Source organism: Frieseomelitta varia, unplaced genomic scaffold (assembly GCF_011392965.1).
Source record: "Frieseomelitta varia isolate USP_RPSP 00005682 unplaced genomic scaffold, Fvar_1.2 scaffold_976, whole genome shotgun sequence".
NCBI classification, from domain to species: Eukaryota; Metazoa; Arthropoda; class Insecta; order Hymenoptera; family Apidae; genus Frieseomelitta; species Frieseomelitta varia.
The window spans coordinates 134181-156653 of record NW_025110785.1 but is presented as its reverse complement, the minus strand read 5'-3'; the positions used below and the strand labels follow the sequence as shown (position 1 = coordinate 156653).

Sequence of the window (22473 nt, the reverse complement as noted above, 5' to 3'; positions counted from 1 at the left end):
TTGCCTTATCGATGATGATACGATCAAATACAATTGCCATACGATGACGCGATTCAACTGGAATTGAATGGAATTGAACATTCTCCTTCCAAATGTAAGCTCTGATTCATTTGAATTCCTTCGTTCTTCAATCTCGTACTTGTAAGTGCGAAGGAAACAATTGACATTCTTAAACCGAAGGAGATGGGAATATTGCGAAGAACACGTTGTCCACAGTAATAATAATAATTATTATTATAACGATGATAGCAATAATACAAATAATAATATTAATAATAATAGCGGTACTGGTACTAAATCGTAATAATAATAATAATATTAATAATAATAATGACACGTATCTCTAAAAAAAAAAAAAAAAAGAAGACAGAGTCGAGCTACATACTAGTTTTTATTGGGATGAGGTTGTGGTTGTGGTTCGTGTGTGGTTTTTCTTTTTTTTTTTCTTTTTTTTTCTTTGAGAGGGGGAAAAAATAAAGAGAAAAAGTCTTGGGGAGAAGGGAAAGGGAAATTTGGGACGAGGATACTAAAATATTAGGGGCCGTGTTTCGTCCCCGCGGACAAATCGCGGTGTCCGCCGGGACGAAGAAGAGGATGATCCCTGGCGTGTGTGCCAAGTCAGATCCCAAAGGGTGGCCACGTGCTCCTGATCGCTGTTTTCTCCTATATTTGCTTCTTCTTCGAGCATTTTCATCATCATCGTCATCATCGTCATCACCATCATCGTTGTTTTCACGGATGTTGTTTCGACGTGTTCTCCTTCTAAGTTAAAGATCCTTCACAGCCAGGTGGCCACGTGGTCATCCTGCCCCGAGTCGATGAATTTTCCTTCTCTCGGAATCGTAGCGCGCCGGGGGGAAGTTCTGAACCCTGCCACAAAATTGGAATCGCAATCTCTCTCTCCCATTCACACCGATATACACTCTCACTCCGTCTTGTTCTCTCTCTCCCGCTCCCGTTCATACTTCCTCTGACGTACACGCTCTCTCCCGCTCATTTTTCTCTGGTCCGGGTCGAAAAACTCGCGCCTTCCTCCTTCGTTTTTTTTTTTCTTTTTTTTCTTTATTCATCATCTGTTTTCTTTTAAACGTTTTGTTTTCTGTTTCTTCTTTTACGAAATGTTTCCTTCCCATTTTTATCTGTGGTCGATGAACGCAAAATTCTGGTCTGGACGAGCGGCGAGCCAGTATCCGCGCTTCGTTCGAAAAATTTACTGAATCTTTTCGGGGCTACCCTCCTTCGTCTTCCCGCCTCTCGCTGCGACCGTCACCTCTCGATCGTTCACTTACAACGCTGTCAGTTCTTGCGGTTTTGGCAATAACTCGGGCTTGGATTCTTCGGCTGGCTTGGACTCTTGCTTAGAGGAAGACTCCTCGGATGACTTCTCCTCCTCGCTGCCCTTGCTCTCCTTCTTCTCAGCTGATTTCTCCTCGGAGGATTCGTCTGATTTCGCTTCCTTCGCCTCCTTCGCTTCTTTCGCTGGCTCCTGCTGCTTCAATGGCTCTTCCTTGTTCTCCTCGGCTTGCTGTTCGGATTTTGCTTGAGGCTGAGCATCCGCGGTTTCGCGTTTAGCCTGGCTAGATTCGGCCGACTTCGCTGCCGATTGGTCAGCAGACTCTTGGGCGTTGCTGGAAGCAGCTGTGGCGACTGCTTCGACGTTCTTTGCTTCCTTCTCGGGTTGAGCGGGGGCTTCAGCAGGCTGCTTCTCCTCGCTCTTGGCCGATTCTTCAGGACTGATCGCTGGTTGTTCGACGATGGGCTGGGCCTTCTCGCTCTTGGCGGCTGGCTGGTTCTCCTCCGGGGATTTAGCCTGATCTTGTTGGCTGTTCTCAGCTTCGGCTGGTTGTTCTGGCGCCTTCTTCTCTTCCGGGGCAGCTACCTCGGCGTCACGGGTCACACGGTCGGGCTTCTCCTCGGCTTTCTTCTCCTCCTCTTGCGGATTCTCGAGCTTCTTCTCCTCCGCAGCTGGCTGAGCCTTCTCTTCCGACGATTCGGAAGCTGCAGAGCTCGCCTCGTCCTCCTTCCTTACGCTAGGCTTGGCCTCTTCGGCCTTCTTCTCTTCCGCTACCTCTTCCTTTGCCGCTTCCGAGCTCTTCTCCGCAGAATCTACCTGCTCGGAGCTCTTGCCCTCTGCCACTGCAGATTTCTGCAACGTGAACAAGATTCGGTTGAGAAAATCATGTTCTGTCGTTCGCATTACTATCGAGGGAATTAAATTCTGTCACTCGTGACTGGATTGTGAATGTTTGTGCAATTTTTTTGTATTCTTTTTTCGAAGGTATTTAAAAAAGCGGAGAATTTGTTTATTACGTGTTATAAGGAGCATTATACTTTGAATATTTTATTTTCGTCGCATCTTCAATCGCGTGAAAATTCGCAGTCTGCTCGTAACAATTTTGAGCATTTGGAATTATCTATCGTAATTCATATTGACAATAACAAATAATATATCCTGTGAATTTTCGTCTGTAGGAAATTTTACAATTTTGCAAAAAATTCGTAAGAACTGAATGCGTTTAATATGAAGAAAAGAATATGTAAAATATGTAAACTAAAAATATGTAATTCGTAGAACAACTGTCTACCTCTAACCTCTACTTTCTTGATTATCTTCTCAAGATGAAAAAGCTGGAAATTCTGTTAAGAAAATTAGGCGACTTACACCAACGGGTTGTTCTGCCGGCACTTCAGCAGCGTCCTGCTTTTGTTCTTGAGGAGCGGCCTGCACTACGGTCTCGTGAGACTCGGAAGCCGCCTGCTTTAGGCTCTCTTCCTCCTTCTTGGCTTCTGGTACCGGTTCAGGCTTCTGCTCTTGCGCAGGCTGTTGCTGCGGCTGCTGCTGCTGCTGTTGCTGCTGCTGTTGCTCAGGCTGCTTCTCCAAGCCGGATTGTTCTTCCTTCTTCTCCTCGGGTTTCGCTTGCTGAGCGTCCTCTTTCTTCTCCTCGGCGTTCTCAGACGGCTGAGCGTTCTCGGCCGCGAGCTCGCTTCTCACACTCGGTTTCTCAGCCTCGGCGGACTTCGCCTCGGCTGCTGGCGGTGCTGCGGCTTCCGAGCTCGCTGCCACAGTGACCTCGGGAGTCGCTGGGACCTCGGGTTTGCTCGGGTTCGCCGACTTCTCCAGTGGGACCACCTGGAGAGGATCCTGGTTCTCGGCCACGGGCATCGAGAGCACTTTTTGGCCGAGCAGGCACAGCATCGTTACTACGAGTAGCTTCGTCATCTTGATATCTGGAAATCGAATTCTCAATGATTCTCCCCCTTTTCTCACCTTTGTATCGTGACACTTTTGTTTCTTCTTTTACGCCCTCACGATTTCTTTATGGCTGGTAGTTGTCTAACTAATTTCAAACGTTTACGAGTTCATCGATTCGGCAATTCGGAGGCAATTAAACTCGAGTAGAAATCGAAATCGCGGTCCAGAAATAAAATCTAAAACGCCGAGAAGATTCGGAGATTACGATAACGTCACGCGTGCGGTGTCGGGAGAGAAACGCCGGCTGCACGTAGGAGCGTAGAGAGAGGAAACGAGGACGTCTCTCGCAATCTTCCAGTTAGGAGAGCGGACGTGAGTACGCGAGCTTCTCTTTCGTACTTGGAATGAATGCGGCCGTATGAATGGACCACCGATAGACGCGCGAGACGAAAAGCAGGCAGAACGTAACAGAGAGAGAGAGAGAGAGAGAGAGAGAGAGAAAGGGAGAGAATGAAAATTGAAGGATGGACAAGGGGCTGCTAGAGGAACCGGCAGGAAGGAGAGGGACGGAGGTGACATTGAACCGAATGCATTGAACAAGGCGAGCGTTATGGAACTAATGACAGGATGCGTGCCCCTCGTGTCCGTTACGCGCGCGTGTTCGCATCATCGCGCCTCTTCCCTCTGTATTTCTTCGCGTTCGCGTGTGTTGTTGTTCAAGCTCCTGGATGCTAGAGATTTCATCCGACAGTTGTCTGATTTTTGCATAGGTTGCATCGTTTTCAGATCGATCGTTGCTCGAGTTTCACACGTGCGGGCGGATTTTTCAGGCCGGGGAAGTTATATTGAATGATTACGCACGTATTTAGATTGAAAATTATGTCGAATCATTGGAATTAACGTAGAAACTTTGAATCTTAATGCAGATTTCCAAGATGAAAGTTTTCAGTTTCGCGATGAATGAAGAACAGTAAAAATCGGGATAAATGAAACGAGAACGAACGTTGCGTGCGTGGCGAACGGAGAGTGAAACATGGGTGTAACTTCCGCAACAGGTGGAAACGGAAAGAGTGAAGGCATTGTTGTTGGCTCGGTGGAAATCGAGTCGTTTCGACGATCGAGATACTACTTGGGGAAAAAATGCTGTCCGATCTATCGCGAACTACCAAAGTATATATATATATACTTTATTCGGTACTTTAGTTTATAAAATCCACGAGTGGAAATTAAATGGCTAGAAAAATATTAATATATATAAAAATATAAATATATATATAAAAATATAAAAATAAATATAAAAAATATATATACTATATTGTATAAACATTAATATATATATACGAATCTGTATATATATAGATTCGTACGTGCTTCGCTGACCACGAGTATTAATATTTTTCTTTAGTCATTTAATTTCCACTCGTGGATTTTATAAACTAAAGTACCGAATAATGTAACATTTGCTAGAATTTTCCAACGACTGCACGGTATGAACGTCTTGATGTCAGCGAGATTGGTAACGTACCAACGTGGTACTCGCTCGAGTCTAATTATAAAACGTCGACTGCTATTATGAAGCTCATCGCCGTGTAAATCGATTCCGTTGCGCACATCGGTATCGTATGAACATCGCGAAGCCTTTGGCGAGCATCGAGGTTCACGTATTCAGAGGCAGATACGGCATAGTGTGGGCAGACGTGAAACCAGAGACAATGGTCGCGGTGTCGCGTGGACACGATTTGCTTCGCGAGTGCGTTCGGCGATCGAGCGAAACGCGAAACGCTGACGAAATTATATTAATACGCGCGCGTACGTACGTATAACGAGGAGTTAAACTGGTTGTCAAGCTACGTGGAACGTGGCATAGAAAAGAAAAAGAAAAAAAAAGAAAGAAAGATCAAGCACGATGACATTCTTTCGATTTCACGTAGAGCGTAGAGCGACCTTCCGTTCAGGAGGCTCGAGCTCTCGAGCTTGCGTCCAATCAAGCGGGTAATTTATACAGAGAGGAAGCTGTTCCCGTTGCGTGCACAGCCAGAAACGCTCGTTCGCGAACGTTCCATCGTGAAAATCAAAACTGGCCGGCAACAAATGGCCAGCGTTGGAACCAGTTTGGTAGAACGATTCCTACGTCCGTGTTCGGTAGAAAATGACGATGCTGGAACATCTCGGAAGAGGAGAGCTCAGTCGTGTGTTCGTTGACGACGAGAAAAAGGAAAAGAGCTGTCGTTATCCGAGAGACAGACACGCCTTCTGGATAACGAACGCAACGAACGCGCGGAATGCGCATCGAGAAGGTGAACGCAAAAGCCAGAGAGGGAAAACGGGTGGATAAAGAGGGAAAAACTGGGCGACACAAGCGGCCAGAGGAAACGAGGCGGCTCCCAACGGTCCAGTTTTTGCGATACACTTCGTTCCACGCGTTCGCCAATTGGCCACCGTTCGGTTCTGTTATTTCGCTCGTGCCCGATCGTGATCCATCGCTATCGAGCGAGATCGGCGTCGATCGGAAACTTTCCTTCCGAATTTCCATTTTCATGGAATTTCGATGGAAAAATCGCTCGTGTACACGCGTGTACGTAAGTTTGAGACGAGATCGACGAGAGAGAGAGAGAGAGAGAGAGAGAGAGAGAGAGAGAGAGAGAGAGAGAGAGAGAGAAAGGGAGGTACGATTGTTCACTTACGTAGGAAAGAGGTGAACGTTGAGAAGGAGACGAACTCGTTGAAGACGGCGAGAAGCGAAATTAAGTATAAGGGACAAGTATACATTAGCGAGTCGCATAATCGACGTTAATAACAATCGTCCAGGCCTGATCGTGTTGCAAGCGGACGTAATGGGCCGCAATAAAGTTAATTGCAAATTACTTTGCGAGTCACGGACGTGGAGGTAACGTTCGCGCGTAACGTTGTTACATGTGTATGTGAGCGTTCGGCGTTTCGGCTGATCGCAAATTTGATTTGCTTTGTCGTACGCGAGAGTCGAGGATGAGAAAGAAGCGGAAGAAAGGTGGAGAGGGGGCAGAGGAGGAAGGAGAATCCAAAGTGCCGCAAGAAAATTAAAGTCACGATCTCGCGAGGGATGCAAACACCGGCGAGAGGGATTAGGTGGACGGAGAGGAAATGCCTGTGACAGATGATGGACACCCATTACCTTATCAAGATGATCAGAGATGTAATAATGGTACCACGCTTACAAAAGAAGACACACGGGGTCCATTGAAGTGGTTCACTGCTTCAATGCTTTCTGCCTCCTTCTCTCTCTCTCTCTCTCTCTCTCTCTCTCTTTCTTTCTCTCTGCGCCGCAGAGATCTCTATTCGACACGCAACACGCCGTTTATACTATATCGGCTCTGTCCTTTTCGCGATTGTCGATCTAATCTGCGCACATTGAATCTCAACTGGACGGGAGAATGCGTCGCAGTTAACGCGATCGCGCAGGAATGCCGGTTGTTGCCTCTAATCGGGCTATGAAAGAGGCCCCCCCCCCCCCCCCCGCTGCCGTTTCTCGACGTCGTTTCAATTACCATTTCGAACGCTGCGTTTCGTTTCGATTTTACTCTGGTCACAACATCGCTAGATATCATAGAAAATTATACCGCTTTGGAGAAGAACGTTGGTGAAGGATTTTCGTCGAAAAGCATCTAGACTAGCTAGAACTTTTACAAAGACATTTTTAAATTGATTCCCCTTTGAAATTAATGCGAAATGTATGTGGCGTTGAAGAAATACATATTATCGAGTGTTTGAAACTTTCCAAATCGTCTAGGCCCTAAATATCGATTTTCAATTTAATCTAATTTTCACGAATCTAATAAGCAAGATTTTTTAGATCCTCCAACACGAGATCATGATTTTCCGAGTCTTTCTTTTTTAAAACACGAGACTTTTTAAACAAGAAACACGAAACACGAGCATCCACGCTGATAGAACGGTAATTTTAACGCGTCCAGAAGAAAAATTACTAAATTGTATGAACTTTGCTACCCTAGCAGAAAACTCTCAAAGTTTTCTGTTTCTTTAACGCCTTTAAAGACTCGTGAAAGAGATCTACCGTACGCGTAGATTTCACAACATTTCCAATCGTCGATTTTACGCATGAATTCGTTTAATTGGAAATACAGGGCTAAAAACGAGAATGGGAATAGACTGGATGGGAAACGAGATGGACGGCTCCGAAATGAGGTTCCTGGCAAATTGGAGGATCCTCGGTTGGCTTGTTCGCGCCTCGTGTGTCGCAGCCTCGCCGACGCGCAGATTATAAGCAGATTAGCGACGAGTTAATTAGCCTCGGGGAAATCTCGTCGGGTCTATGGGGCGGAGAGGACGAGGGGAGAGGGAGGGTGGGAGAGGGAGGAAAGGGGTTACGGTTGCGAGACGAGGACGAAAATTACGCAAACATTACGCGGTCATTCGTTGCGAAATGCACGCAAATTGTATGTTCCGACGATTATTCCGTTTAACGATTTCCTCGCTTTAATCACCGACGCGAGTTCCGAAGACAGCCATTTCGCGAGACGCAATCGAGTTAAGCTGTACCTTGTTCGCCCACCGCGATCGTTGACGTTCCTCTGTTAACCTCTGGAAACTTCTAAATACCACGAGAGATCTCACGATCCGTGATTAGTCGTCTTAGCCCGAGATTTTTCTTTTATGTCTCAAACTTTTCTCAAGTTTCTTTCTTCGCGTGTCAGCAAGAGAAAAAAAAAAAGAAGAAGAAAGAAAACACGCGCGATGACGTTTGGCTAACCCCAAATTTGAATAATCGGATAAACCTGCGTTCGAATCGAGGAAGGAAGAGAAAATTCAAGCAAAATGAGAAAAAAAAAAAAAAAAGATACAGGCTGTCGACGACGGGACTGTACGACTATACGAAACGATAAAAAAGAAACGAACATTCTACTCACGTCTTTTTCTCTCCTCCGTGGAACTGGTCAGAGCGGCGGCTGGTCGTCGACTCGTTGTCCGGTAGACTAGATGATTCCTAGATGATTCTTCGCCGCTTCAGCCGCGGGGGAAATTACTCTCACCGATTGAACTGTCGCTCGGGAAAAGAGGAGGAAAAAAAAAAAAGACAAACTGTTCGACGACGTTATTACGCGTTTATTGCACGGTTTCGTCGTGTGTGCAAAACTCCTGTGTCGAGCAAGAGCAAAAGACAAAAGAGAGCGTCGGAAGAGATGCCCCGAGAAGTAAGTTACCCTCTCTCTCTCTCTCTCTCTCTCTCTCTCTCTCTTTCTCTTCTTTTTTTTCCGCGCGCGTGACGATTACGCTCGTTCGCTCGTGGGAACCACGTTCGGTTGATATCGGGATGAAGGTTGGGTCGTGTGTCGAGATGGAATCGTCGGGGCCTCGCTTATATACCCATTTACCCACCAGCCGCGCCACGGCCAGGATCGTATAGGGGGCCCCGACCCTCTTCACCCGGCGTCCCACCACGGGCCCCCCTTTTATTCTCCTCTTCTCGTCCCTATTCCTCGTCGTTCCTCTTTCCTCCACCTCTGTTGCACCCCTCCCACAGCCCCTCGCGGACGTTCCCTCCCTCCGTCCGGCACAGTCGTTGACAACTATCTCTCTCTCTTGTGTACCATCAACCGCGATTCCCGATCGTTCGCCGTTTTCCTTCTCGCGCACCGTTTTCTTTCTCTCACAATCAGGCTGTGTGCTCCTCTCGTCGACGAAACGACCCACGCCGTCCACGAGCAGGAGCAAAACGAACCGAGGGCTGCGATCCTCGCAGGAGATTTTCAAATATCGAATCGGTGTTGGGTGGTTCGCGATGCGCTGCCACTAACGTTGACACGTTATTGCGTCGAGGTGTCTCAACCTGGTGCAATGGTTCTTGTTCTTGGAATTGCTGTTCCGTTGTCGTTCTTGGCTCTAGCATGGTACATCTTGATCAACGAGACGACTTGCTCGGACGTTCGCTTTGTTCCGGTTCGGTCGTCGAACTTCGACGTATCAATGATGAATATTATGGATAAAAGTGGAAGGATGATTGGCGAAGGTGATCTTCTTCGGTGATCGGTCAATCGATCGAGGAAGGTTTCGGGAACATCGAGACGACGTGTGCTGTTGCTCGGAGCCGGCGAGTGGGCGAAACGTGTCAACTCGTCTTTTGTGAGATACATACGTTCGCGGAGTGAACGTTCGTTGTACATTTGTCAAGCGTACGTTGTTTCGTCGCGAGGTCGTTGATGCTCGACTCAACAGCTTTCGTTGCTTTGCTTCTGCGAGAGAGTTTGTTTCGTGAGAGCTTTTTTCCAAAGATTTCAGTCAACTTTTAGAATAAAGAAACAATTGTTTCCATAATACACTTTCTTCAAAAGTTAATCGACACTTTGCATTTCACGCTTTATATAAAAACATCAACAATCTTTGCATTTATGTCCGTCGACATCAATCATGTCTTCTAACCTGTACATCATAGTTATGATCTGAATAATTTATTTCTTTTAACATCCTCTGATATATTTTTTAGTTCTTCTCGTTAGATCGTAAGAACCGGTTGCAAATTATATTCTGGAGGTTTCTTACGATCAGTGACGATCGATCTTCGTCGTCTTCTTCCTTCGTCGTTTTCTGATCGATCGCTGCTCGAACGAATTCGAATTTCGTTTCGAAATCGTTGACGTTCGACGCGGTGTTTCGTGACGCACCTGCGCGTTTAGCACGATTCATTTTTTTTTTTCCATTGTGCGAATAGGACGATGTTTTAAAAGCAGTTCGTTCAGCATGATTCAGTATCGACCGGAAGTGCAGCGATGGCGCGGTGCGAGCTCTTGATAAACGTGAAAAGGACCTTGATGTTTGACCGCGATGAATAGAAATATTAGGACACGCTGATTAGCTCGTGGAACGAGGCTTTTTGGCCTTCTTGGCCGTTCGTATTTCATGCGATCGAATATCTATCTTTTTTCTTTTCTTTAACTAAATTTGAAGAAATTTATTTCATATCTCGTGCAATCGAATCTAAATTAAATTTGAAAAGGTATCGATGATATAATATATATTATTCATTGGAAGTTGTACATTTACAATTTCTCTACGGTCATTTAAATTGTTCTGCACGATCATTCATCAATTAATTGGCACGTTGTTGATAAATTATTTTATCTTTCATTCATCTTCCGATGAGTATCTTGACATCAGAACGAGATATGTAGAAATATATATATATATTTGTAATGCATGTAAATCAATCAATGACACGAAGATTTCGAATTTCGTTCGTCGAATGAGAATTACAAATTCCCTAGCTTCGAACTTTTCGAATCTGCATTCAAATATAATTAATCAACGAGGTTCCAATTCCCGATAGAAAGTTGAAGACGCGCAATCCTTCGTACGTCTTGAAAAACTGTAAAAAGGATCAAGGACCAAGGAGTTTTCTGTGTCAAAACGAATAACAAAATCTTTTGTGCTACTTGTGTTTAACGAGTCTTTCAAAATTACTTGGTTTGCCTAAAATTCTAGATTAGAGAAAACTCTAGATGAGAGAATTGTCAACGTCACCTATGGAGCACAATTTCGTTGCCCGAATCCACGAAACTTCGACGAGACGAGTTCTGTCTCTGTTTTTGTCTCGCCTCTCAATGAGTGCAAACGAATCATCTCGCACGTGTCCGACATACTCAATTACTCGAAAGACGCGACTTTCCTGGAGGTTGTTCGCTTGCTCGCGACGGAAGTGCGCGCAGAATTTGTAACAGAGCTTAACTAATTCTAATTTGGTCAGGTCTGGCGTGTCAGGTTCGCGAAACCAGTCCTAAAACTATTTAAAAAGGTTTGTTGGTCGTCGTCGTGGAGGAACTTTTTCTCAGTTGTTTAACAGGAAACGAACGCGTCGTTAAATTTCTTGATTTCAGTGTCACTTTATAATTGAAAAAGTGGTCGAAGATGAAAGGAATTTGTTTGATCGAGTTGAAAACCAAATTGTCAAAGGAAACGGTATTTTAATATCGTGAAAGTTTCCGATATTAAATTTATGATATGATTTATATCGAATAAATTTATGATATGATTTACATCGAAACTATTATTTTATGATGTCAGAATCGATTTTTACGGTGACTGAACGTTTATGGCGCATTAAAAAAATCCATTGTGTACTATTTGCTATTTACTTTTTGCACGATTATTTAACTGTATGACGTAGTTGATCACTGAACTCAGAAAGAATGTTTTATAAATTTACGCAAGAGCTTGGGTACATTTTACTTTGTACGTTTCTATATATATTCATGTTTCTATTTCAAAAGACAGCAGTATAATTTTAATTCATCTCCATATTCAATCGGTTGTCAAAGTTTTGCTAAAAGCCTTTTAGAAACCCGGCAATTATCAAAAATGAGAAAAAAATCTGACGAAAGATTTTATCTCGGCAAATTTGAATTACGACTTCCAAGGAATTTCTTAACTTCGTGACAACTGTCAAAAAAAAAAAAAAAAAAAAAAAAAAAAATCGACATCTTCCTTCTTTTTAAACTAAATAGAAACCCTTTTTTTTTTAATAAGCCTTTCCCCCGATCGAACTCGAGACTCGACTCAACCCTGATATCAGAAATCTTAATTATATAAAACCGATCGTCCAACCAGAGAGCCAGCCGTCGAATCATCCGTTATGGCAATTTCAGCCACAAGTTACCTCGTCCCATCCGTAGAACACGTTCACCGTCGTCGCGGTCACTCCGATCGGTATCGATTGATTAACGCAAATCGTTTTCGTAATTCATCCGGTCCGTGATTCATCCGCGTCAACTCGTCTCTTTCTCTCGCGTGTAGACGCGTGCATGCATGCATGCGTGCGTGGCCACCGCGTTATGTAAATGTCGCGGCGTGCGTGCGTGCGTGCGTGCGTGCAAAAGACGGACGAGGTCGCCGCGGAGCGCCACGATTTTCCATCGCGAATCGATTGGATTCGCGGAGTCCAGCCTGTTGCCAAACAGGCGGACGGACGAAGGCTGGCGCGACGCATCTCCGACGATCTCTCGGACCGGTTCTCTTCAGGGCGAAGGTCGTCGGCTGATGTGAGGTCGTCGATACCGAACGACGACGAGCCTGCTGCTCGCCGGATTTTTGCTCGGGCAACGCTGCGCGTGGCACGCCTGATGGATGACCGGCACGGCGATTTCTCAGGCGGCAGGGGATCGCCGAATAATGCAAATTTATCCGCCGCTTTCTCAACTTCGTTCCTTTTTCTCTTTGATTTCTTCTTTCGTTCTTTGGTTCTTTAGCTCTTTAGTTGCGTTGGAGTAGTTTTAGTTTTGGTGCAACGGTGCAACGAAGTTTATCGGCTTGTTTTTTCGATGGTCCAATCTTTTGCTTCGCAGCCTTTCCTTTCCTTTTCTTTTCTTTTTTTTTTTTTTTTCGTGGTTGGTCAATCAGTTCTGCTCCGGGACGTTAGAACCAGCGAGTAACGCGCGCGTATGCAAATCTACCTCTGCAGCCTCGTTTTTCTTTTTCACTTTGGTCTTTTGATTTCTAGTGGGATGCTTAGATCGGTTAGATCGTGATAGAGTATAGTGGTATAATCTCTTGGTTTCTTAGGTTTCTTGCGTGGATTGGAATTGAAATACAGTGGAATGTCAATTATTGAAACACTTAATTAAATTAATGGAGAATTTGGTAATGATCCTTTGTGAGAATCGTGCAACAAATGATCAAATACTTAATATAATTTACGAAGAGTACAATTGATTTAGAAAGCAGGATAGATATAAATGCCCCCCCAAAAAAGAGAGAAAGAGTACCAGGAAAAACGGCCGGAAGACATTATTATTATAAAACGAACATCACGGAGCTCGTGTTAACAGATTAACAAATTTCCTCGTGGCTGTGCTACCGATTAAGATCGCATGTGATCAGCTCGAGTGCATCGCGACTCGCCATAAATATTTCCTGATCGTTGCGAGTTTATTCCATGGGACTTGTACCTGAGAAAGGGGAAACGGGGGCGGGGAGGAGGAGGATGCGAGAATGGACGTGTTATTAGTAACACTTGTTCGCAACGGGAGCCAGAAAACTCGATTATTCATCCGGCGCCTCTAGCCAACGGCGTCACGATATTCTCTTGCAAAAAAGTGCCGAGAGACGTTCTCAACTTGTTTCTCCGAGAGATTGCTCGTTTTTCCAGAACGTTGCCAGTTTTTCGCTTTTATTACTTTTTCTCTCTGGAAAATATATGGTTCTTTTCCTTTCCCCTGGATTTCTTGCAGTATTTTTATAGTTTCGAGAGCACAAAATTATCGCATCGAGATCTCGTATCTCTTCGCCGTCTATTTGAAAATTGTCAATTTTTACGATTTCTGTCCTCCCCCCTTCTTTTTTTAATCTTTTTCTCGTTCGACCATATTTCGTCAATCGATCGAGATCGCAGTCGACGTATTAGATACTCCGTTTATAAATTTTTTTATTTATATTTCTATTCTTATTTTTATATTCTTTCTTGTTATTGGCCAAAAATCACTTCCTACTGAAATATAAATCCGTAATTTTTTTGTCATATGTATATATTTCTTAAAGTATACAAAAAACAACACATGTTTCACCTTAAATTTAATTTAAAATTATATTATAATTTATATGATAATAATATTTAATTAAAATTTATCATAATTATAAAAATATATGTTTTATTAAAAAAAAAGAAAAATAGGTGTGATCCATCCTGTTCTATTCAATTCAAGATCAATAATAACCACGTCCGAATCAGTTGTATCCCCATGATCACAGTCATGGTGCACTGTTACGGAACAAATAATCAAAAGAAAAAACCCGCCGCTCCAATTCGTCCCAACTTTGCAGATTGCAGCAATCGGTTGAAACGAAATTTGCTCGAATATCAGCCAAGGTTGATGAACTCTCGCCGAAGATTAGATGAACGCGTGTGCCCGAGACTTCGGAACAAATTCTTTCCGTATCTGCGCCGGCGTCGAGGACGAAAAATCGCACGATACTCGCAGAAACGGAGCTCTGTCGGTTCGATCGGGAATGGAAGCCCGCAGGATAGCACGTAACGACGTTCGGCATTATAAACCGGCGGTGTTCTTCTCGCCGATATCGCGCGGCGTGAATCCGCGTTTCTTCCTGGATCCTCGTGGCAAATGCCACGGGGAAACGAGCACCTTGCAGCTGGGGATTCCCAACCGTTACGTACCGTTAGGAGCGCGATCGTCTATGCCGCTGCTGGCGAAAAATTAGATTTTTTCTTTTCGCGAACCACCTGGAAACGATCCGGTAATTTTGCAAGATCCACGGCTTCAAATGGACGGACCATTGATTTGCCGTGCGCTTTTCTACGTGCTCGAGTTGTTTTCCATTAATAGGCGTTTCGAAGTCTCGTGGTTTCCTTTTGACTTTCCAAGCTTGCGTGGTTTAGAACGGGATTTCTTTCTGCATTTTTCTGAATCTCGAGGATTTTTCTGTCAATCAATTCTTCGAAATTAGACTTCTTTCAATTCGTGTATTTGCGTACTGGTGGAAATTGCTAAGTTTTTCACGCTCACGAGGCATTTTCTGCTGATAATTGTTTCGAGTCTTCATGATCCTTGAATTTTTATACTTCAATTTTACGTTCAGTTCAACAAACGAAATGGGATTTATAATACTTTCGTATTTTGTTTAACACAAGTTTTGTTTTCAATTTTCAATTTTCAAAGAATGTAAAAATGTCCGAAAATGACCAAAAGAACGCAGCAGGGTTCGTGTATTTTGAAATACTTGCGTATCAAAGTCTATTTCTTTAATTCCGAAAACAGCTGAATTAATTCTATACGCTAAAAACACTGTTGGAATACTCACTCGAGTTTTATCAGAATTTTATCACACTGTCGAAAAAAAGAATTGTAAAAGCTACTAAAATTTTTCTGCTACCTTGCTAATTAATGTATATAAAATTGACAGCAATTTCACAAACGTTTCTTCTAAAATTCGTTTCCTCCTCAAACGCTGTGAAACACAGTAATGTCGTGATCGAGTATCGCCTTATTAAGTTCAGACGTCCTTTAAGCGTTTAACAATATACCAAACGTATACTTTTATTACATTCCAATGAGTTCCCTGAGTGCGACGAGCTGCCGCCAGGAATTTTGATCGCGTCCGAAATTCGAGATTCTCCGCTCGTCTGTCGAAATTATAAATTAACGTGTTCGAAGGAACACGCGACCTTTCCCTGGCCAATTCGTGCCCGTGGTTTCCTGATGATGATGCGAAACGTGAGTCACGATCTAAGATATCTGAAAAAGTACGATTGTTTGGTTTTCTTTTGACGTTACGTAACGTTGGAACGTTGTATATTAGTCAAATTGTGTTACGTTCTAGATCTTTGGGATCAAAATTTTTTTTCGCAATCTCAAAGACGTCCAGTTATTTCGCCTTTCGTAAAATTATTCAATGAATTTCGAGTTTGAGTCGGAGTAATTGCAAATTTTCAAATTGGAAAACTTGGAGTTCTTATCTGCGAGTTTCGAGTGTTACATTTTTTCACGTCGATCACGGTGCAACGAGGATCGTAATTTTTCACAGTCGAGTACATGCACCAAGGACGTCGTGGATGTCGTTAGAAAAAAGAAGAAGAAAAAAAAAAGAATAGATGTAAGCGGTTGTTTGCAGTTGTTCGCAAATTCTTCGGAAATTGCCGATTCGTTAGCTCGCGAAGGATTGTAAAATTTTTGTCGAACAAATAATCCCTGACTCACGACTCGCCGATCTTTGTTTTGAATTTTGCATGGAAGACTTACGTTCGCCTCAAGTACGACAAATTATAAATCTTGCTAAAATCAATCGTTAATTGAAAGATTTCAGAACGGCCGTACTTTGCAATCGCAACAGAAAAGTACAAAAGAGCCACACGATAATTGAGACAGCAATTAAGAGATAGCGTGTCGTCGTCAGTCGTCAAAGTAAAATAATTCTTCAGATCAATCACACTCGTAGATCACCGAAACATCTATCGAAACGCAGCCTGCTTGCGTGTTTCACAAGATGTTGAACGTTCTGCGAGAGGTTATACACTTTGGCACATCGACGGGGGAAACAACGTGGCGGAGAAACGAAAAGTCGTCGCGCGAGTCGCTCGCGAAGACGTTGCTCGAGAGAATGGCGAGAATGGCAACGAAAAGATAGCGTGACATTCGAAACGAATATAACACGATAGTTACGGTACTGCTTCGAAAGTGTCCAAACACCTTCTTATTTTTTTAAGCAAGTGTTTTAATTATATTATTAACAAATTAAACTGCAATGATCTGATAATCACTGGAATTTTCTAAAATTTTGTGAAATTATTTTAACAAACTCTTTATTTTGTAGTTTTTTCAACTCTTCGATTACGGATAATATTAGTCTGATGGTAACTGGAGTTTTCTAGAATTTTGTAGAATTGTCTTGGTACTTTTTAATAAATTCTTTATTTTGTGGCTGTTTAACTCTTCGATTATAGATAATATTGGTCTGATGGCAACTGGAGTTTTTTAGAATTTTGTAGAATTATTTTGGAAAGTGTTTGGACACTTAAATAAATTCTTTATTTTTTGTGGATCTTCAGCTCTTCAATTATCGTATGGATAATATCAGTAGGTACAGATCAGATACTTTATAGAGTAGACACTAACTGTTGTTAATTTGTATAATTCAGTAAATTTTACGCACTATTTTACAAATTAACAAGATTTCGAATGCTTATGCGAGTGATAGTGTATACATATAGATTGAATGAACCAGTGATTAAAAATCGTCGAAAGATGAAAGTATCGTTTCTTTTCTCTTTCGGACAAAAAGGATTTTCTGCCTTGCTTGGGCTTCATTGTCGCGATTGACGAGTGGCTCATTATGTTCCCCATTGCGATTTCGTTGACGGGAGATTCAACTGGAAGGACAAATGGTTTCGTTATCGTGCAGTACGCTTTGTCAATTGTGATATCGAGTGACGTGCGTCGATCGAATTGTCGCGTGCATTTGAATTTCGTGATCGAATTGAAAAATCGACTGGAAAAAAAATTCCCTCGGAGGATGTCGAACAGACATTTGGGATTATTTGGGAATTTTAATTCTTTCAAAACGTTTCATTCTCTATTTTTAGATACTTATGGGTTTATAGTTTTTCTTTCTTTTTTAGTAAAAAGGGAGCAGATTATTATATAAATCATTCTTTTAGGAGACTGTAACACCCTTCTTTTGAAAATATTTTATTTTTCCATTTCGAGTCCCAAGTTATTGGTCCCTTCGTCAATTGTGATTCTTGTTTGCTCGCACAATACGACTCGTTATAATAGTAATAATATAATCTTCTGTATAGTTACGCCGATGCTCATTAACAGCAGTATCATTGATCTCGAATGTCCTTCACGCACGCAATAACGTAATCTCGGTTGATTAATGCGTGATTTACGCTCGACCCACGAGAAATGGCTGTTCCTTTCTTCAACGATGCAAGAAAGCTGTTACCCTTGCTCCCCTGGCGTGGATTGCGTCGAACAAAGCTGGTATGCAGGTTTAATTAATTTTGAAAATGTAAAAAAAGAAAATAATTCGACGATGGCTTTTACCTTGAGTTTCCTCCATAAAACGAGCCGAATTCTAAACCGCAGGACTGCAAGTAAAGTTCGAGATACGAGCGCGAAAATATTTCTGTGTAAAAATAAAATGAAAGTAAAATTTGAGCAATGTCGAGAAGTTGAGCGAGAGGAGAGAGACCGAACGAAAATTTATTTAATCGCTGGCCATCCTCGATTCTGCTCGACGCTGCTTGATTTCTAATTTTATCCCAAACTCCAGCCGGTTTTGGTGCCGGTCGTGGACGTTTTTTGTTTGCTAGAATAGGGCCGTAGGGTCCGGTGCAGCGATAATTAATCGAACTATTAAAAATCTTGCCTGGGAGTCGTCTGACAAATTGAAGTAGCGATCTTCGCTGATACAGGGACCAGAATCTTCTAATCTCGGTTTATCAAAAGAAATGTGAGATATTCTACACAAGATTTATAGTTTGTAATTTGGAACTTGCAATTTATATTAGTGTTATTGAATTGATTTATTTATTTGAATAACCAGCAAAATTTACGTTAATTTTGTACAAAATATTTACGCGTATATACCTACAATGTATATATTTGTAATTTGTAAAATTCGTGTAAACAATTAGATAATTCTTATGCGTTGTTTCACTGTTTGGCTCGTAATGCATTAATGTTTTCAATGTGTTGAATTGAAATTGTCGATAAATCGTTCAAAGTGAACGATAGTGAAAGTGCATGAAGTTGTTTTTTTTTCTTTTCATCGTGGTTAACAAACGCATTAATATACAAGCGTATATCGGTATATATCATGATGCAAGGTGCAAGTTTATTTCATATGATTTTGTTGTATTTCCATTTAAATGTTGCAAAATTTATCCTCGTAGTCGATACGCACTTTGTTTATACTTGATGATTACGTGAAAAAAACGATATCGATTAAGCGAGGTCACATTTTTTATTTCATTTTATCGGCTTTCCCGTAATAGTTACGAAATCGTAATTAATGTACCATGGCTGTTTCAATATCAAGGTCAGAGATTAAACCATAAAGAATTAGAAATTTTAGGAAGCTGAGCAACGCAGCATTGCTATCCGAGATGGAAGAGTTATATGAATTCAAAGGCGGAGTTGAATCGAATAAAAAATTCCATAAGAGATCAACGTTAGAATTACAATAAAGTGTAATATGAAGTGTAATATGTGTCGGAGAAATTAATTAGAGAAAGTGCAAGAGTACTAGAATGGTTCAAATTAGAGATTTTTCTAGACTTACAAAAATACACTTTAAAAAGTTTTGTAAATTACACAAACGAAAGCTTATGTTTTTTATTTTATTCCTAGTTTAATTTTGATCGTTGGTAGTTGTAGCGTTAAAGCGCAAAAAAAAAAAAAAAAAAAAAAAAAACGGGAGAAAATTTCTAATGCAACAAAAAACACGAGCTTTTACTCGTTGTATATTTTATGAGAAATCAAATCATTCGAATCTCTAAAAACACATTTTTCTATCCAAAAGTCAGCCTGACAGCCTTCTACGAAAATTAAAGAACTCTGTTGTTCGCTACAAGTTTACAGAATTTCAAAAGGATCGTGGAACGACGAAATCCACCTCGGAAGTAATTCTCCGTCGATCTCGATTTTCTCGTTTCTTCGTGCGTGCTCGTTTTTCCATCTGACGGGCTCCTACAGCGAATGTAATTACGAAACGGCGAACGGTGACGAGTTCAGCGCAAATGACAAGTCTCTCTGGTTCACATCCTGGCGTCTCCTTTTTCTTTCGTTTCCTCTCTCCGCGAATGGCCCCCTTTTTCGTATCACGTCAAAGCAGCATCCTTTTCCGCGACAGGCAATTACTCCGGCTGAGGTCGTTCTAATTTCGTATCGGCTGACGACCACTGTGAAAAGACTGAAAGAAGAAGAAGAAGAAGAAGAAAAGAAGAGCTACGAACACAAAAGAGCGCAAAAGAAGAAAAATGGAAAGAACGGGGGTCGGTGAAGAGATCTTCCTCTTTGGTCCAGTCTTAGATGCAACCACGTAAATGGCTCGCCGGGTTCGTGCAATGCACGTCGTGTCGTAGACATTATACAACATTATGGCGCGGATCGTGTAACGTTATGATTATCTCGCAAGGAGCCCAAGGTCTGTCTCTTCTTATCCTCTCGGCGGCGATGTAATTGTTCTTTCGTTTAACGCCGGTGCGTCGTTTCTCTCTCCTCTTCGTCGTCTTCTTCTTTTCACCGGCTCTCATCGCTCGCATCGTTTTCGAAGCACTTTTTTTCCGCGCAGCGGGAAGAAAGCGCGGAGATAGATAGGAGAACGCGCTTTTTGGATTCAGTATCGTTTTTACACGAACGAATGAAATAATTCGGAAGAAGGGGTATATTCGCGAAAAATATTAGAATTAGTTATGATATATACTCATAAATATAAATAGATAGTTGGAGATCAAATACATATATGTATATATGTATATATATATATATATATACATATATGTATATATGTATATATATATATATATATATATATATATACATATATGTATATATGTATATATATATATATATATATATATATATAGAATTTTTTCACTCGCCAAATATCATAAAACGTATTTTACTTTCTACATGTTTCGCGGATTTTTTAGTTTCTCAAAAGGTGCGCGATTATCAGTTTATACAACCAATATTTCAAGATCAAATAGCTTTGATACGCGGTGTACTCTATATAAAATGATAATTGCATTTTTTTATTTGTGACTTCTTTGTAAAAATGTAAATTTATATAAACGTATTTATACTTTATTATACTACGATATTATTTTATTAAAATCGACGAGAGATCGTCGAAATGGCAGAGAAATCGTTGGAACAACTGACGAAGGTTGCGAAGAGGTAAGAATGAACGAATAGGTAAAAAGGAATTGCATACGGATGATTAATTTAAGAGTAGTTGGTCGATTTGCAATTCTTGATCGTGTGCGTGATTTTTCACCATTTCTAAACAATTTTTCAAACAGCTGTGACTGTGCAGCGCTGCGAAGAAAGGAGCAAATAAAGATGCATGAATACGTATCCTCCTCGTGGGAAATATTCAGCGTTGTCACTGTGAAATCTTTTTCTCATTTCCTTCGGTGGCACATAGTCAGAAAAGGCAATATGAAATATACGGCTCTTATATCACAGTCAACCTACGGCTGTACGAAAGGAACGAGGATATAACTTTCGTATATATGTATCGTTCTTTCGTTTATCTCACTCTTTTCAATTTCGTCATTTCCACTTACGAGCTTATTATACGTGAATTAATTAAAAACGAGATGTTGCTGTGTATGGTATGAAAAATCGATCGTTTCGTCAGATAGGTGCGTATAAATTTCCCTAGAAGGAGTTTTTGCGTGTATCTTTACTCGGCATACTTCCAAAACTTGACATCTGATCTTTAAAAAAAAACTTCACTCTTCGGCGCATTTCTGCGCGCGTATTTCCAAAATTTTAACATCTGGTCCTTAGACACAGCGTCGTTGACACACCAAACACGTTGAATTAAGAAATTACTGTACACAATCTGTACACCAAATATCCAAGTTGCGTTTCAATTGAGAGAGCACAATGGAACCCTGGTTTCGACGCTGTTTTAACCTTCCCCACGCGGCAAAATTAGTATATTACAATTTTCCTTACGTCCGCGACTACCCTGTAACATCGGGAGAAACCCTGGAGAGACGAACGAAGAACAACGAAGGGAACGCTAAGAGAGAGAGTCGAATCTTGGCGCGGCAAGGACGGAATCTTGCGAGGGTGGTCACCACGAGGAAAGGAGTAAGGAGGGGTGAGGATTCGAGCGGGGGTTGGAGCGGTGCGGAGTCGAAGATACATCGGCTAAGGCTAAGTTAGGATGAGGATAGCAGCGATTATCTTAACGATCCCCTGCAGCAAAACCTGAACGGCAACTCCACTCTGTCTCCTCTTCTCTTTCTCTCTCTCTCTCTCTCTCTCTCTCTCTCTCTCTCTCTCTCTGTCGTTGGCGAGATGCACCGTGTACGTTGGTCCCACACCAGCGTCGCTTTCCTGTTGCCGCAGCCACGTTTCTGGCTTCCACTCTGGTCTTCCTCCTCTCGTTGCTGCTTCTGCTACCAAAGAAACAAACGAAAAATAGAAAGAAAAAGAGAGAAACGCGAAACGTTGAAAATAGCTCGTCCCGCGCGTGTGTCGCGAATTAGCAGCAAAAGGTGAAGTCAGCAGAAATTTTCCCTTCCTTCCTATTTTCTCTTCTTTCTTCATGGCGATTCACGCGGATAGGGCGGGTTAAGCCACGTTTGCCATTAAGTGTGTCGTAATAATGTTATAATATTGTTATCGCACACGGACAGGTCATTTCTCTGCGTTTCAAACGGATCTCTCGATCTTCGTCATGATTTCATCGCATTGGATTTTCTAATATGCATTGTTCTGCGTGTCGTCGATGGCAAGTTTGACATTTTTGTTTAAAGTAAATGAGATTATAGACTTTATTGAATATAAGAAATCAAGGGTGGAAAGTGTCAAAAGAGTTGACAATCTTTGGCCAAATTTTGGCAACGCAACGATGGAAATGAAGGAAGGCTCCGTACCAATAAACGAATTCACACGTGTCGTGCTCGAACGACAATTCGACAACTCGGAAGCCGGGGCGAGGCTGGCCAGTTGCTGCCTGAGGCAGGAGTAGCCTTCGATTCGTTCAGTGACTCCGAATCCAACGAGCTTGAGATACAAGGCGCACACAAGCGTCGT

The 22473-nt window shown here is 42.1% G+C and overlaps 2 protein-coding genes across 6 annotated transcripts in view; one reads left to right on the top strand and one right to left on the bottom strand.

Moving 5' to 3' along the window:
* Nucleotides 1-22473, top strand: part of LOC122538252 (serine/threonine-protein kinase S6KL) — a 66445-nt gene that overhangs the window by 5315 nt on the left and 38657 nt on the right. The gene's annotated exons all lie outside the window — the stretch shown is intronic.
* Nucleotides 462-8539, bottom strand: LOC122538250 (neurofilament heavy polypeptide). 3 transcript variants are annotated; one of them, XM_043672177.1, is made up of 4 exons: nucleotides 8098-8539; nucleotides 2862-3228; nucleotides 2663-2831; nucleotides 462-2146 (listed from the first exon to the last, which is right to left on the bottom strand). In XM_043672177.1, exons 2-4 carry the CDS (start codon nucleotides 3218-3220, stop codon nucleotides 1286-1288), a joined length of 1389 nt encoding a protein of 462 aa, XP_043528112.1. In that variant the 5' UTR covers nucleotides 3221-3228; nucleotides 8098-8539; the 3' UTR covers nucleotides 462-1285. The 3 variants fall into 3 exon arrangements, with proteins under 3 accessions (XP_043528112.1, XP_043528111.1, XP_043528110.1); XM_043672176.1 differs by having other exon boundaries at nucleotides 2663-3228; nucleotides 8087-8539; XM_043672175.1 differs by having other exon boundaries at nucleotides 2663-3228.

What these genes read in the sequence shown, in the direction of transcription:
- LOC122538250 (XM_043672176.1), bottom strand. Translation starts at nt 3,220, where the DNA reads ATGACGAAGCTACTCGTAGTAACGATGCTGTGCCTGCTCGGCCAAAAA. An exon ending in CGGCAGAACAACCCGTTGGT is followed by an intron (nt 2,147 to 2,662) that starts GTAAGTCGCCTA and finishes TTCACGTTGCAG; the next exon opens with AAATCTGCAGTGGCAGAGGG.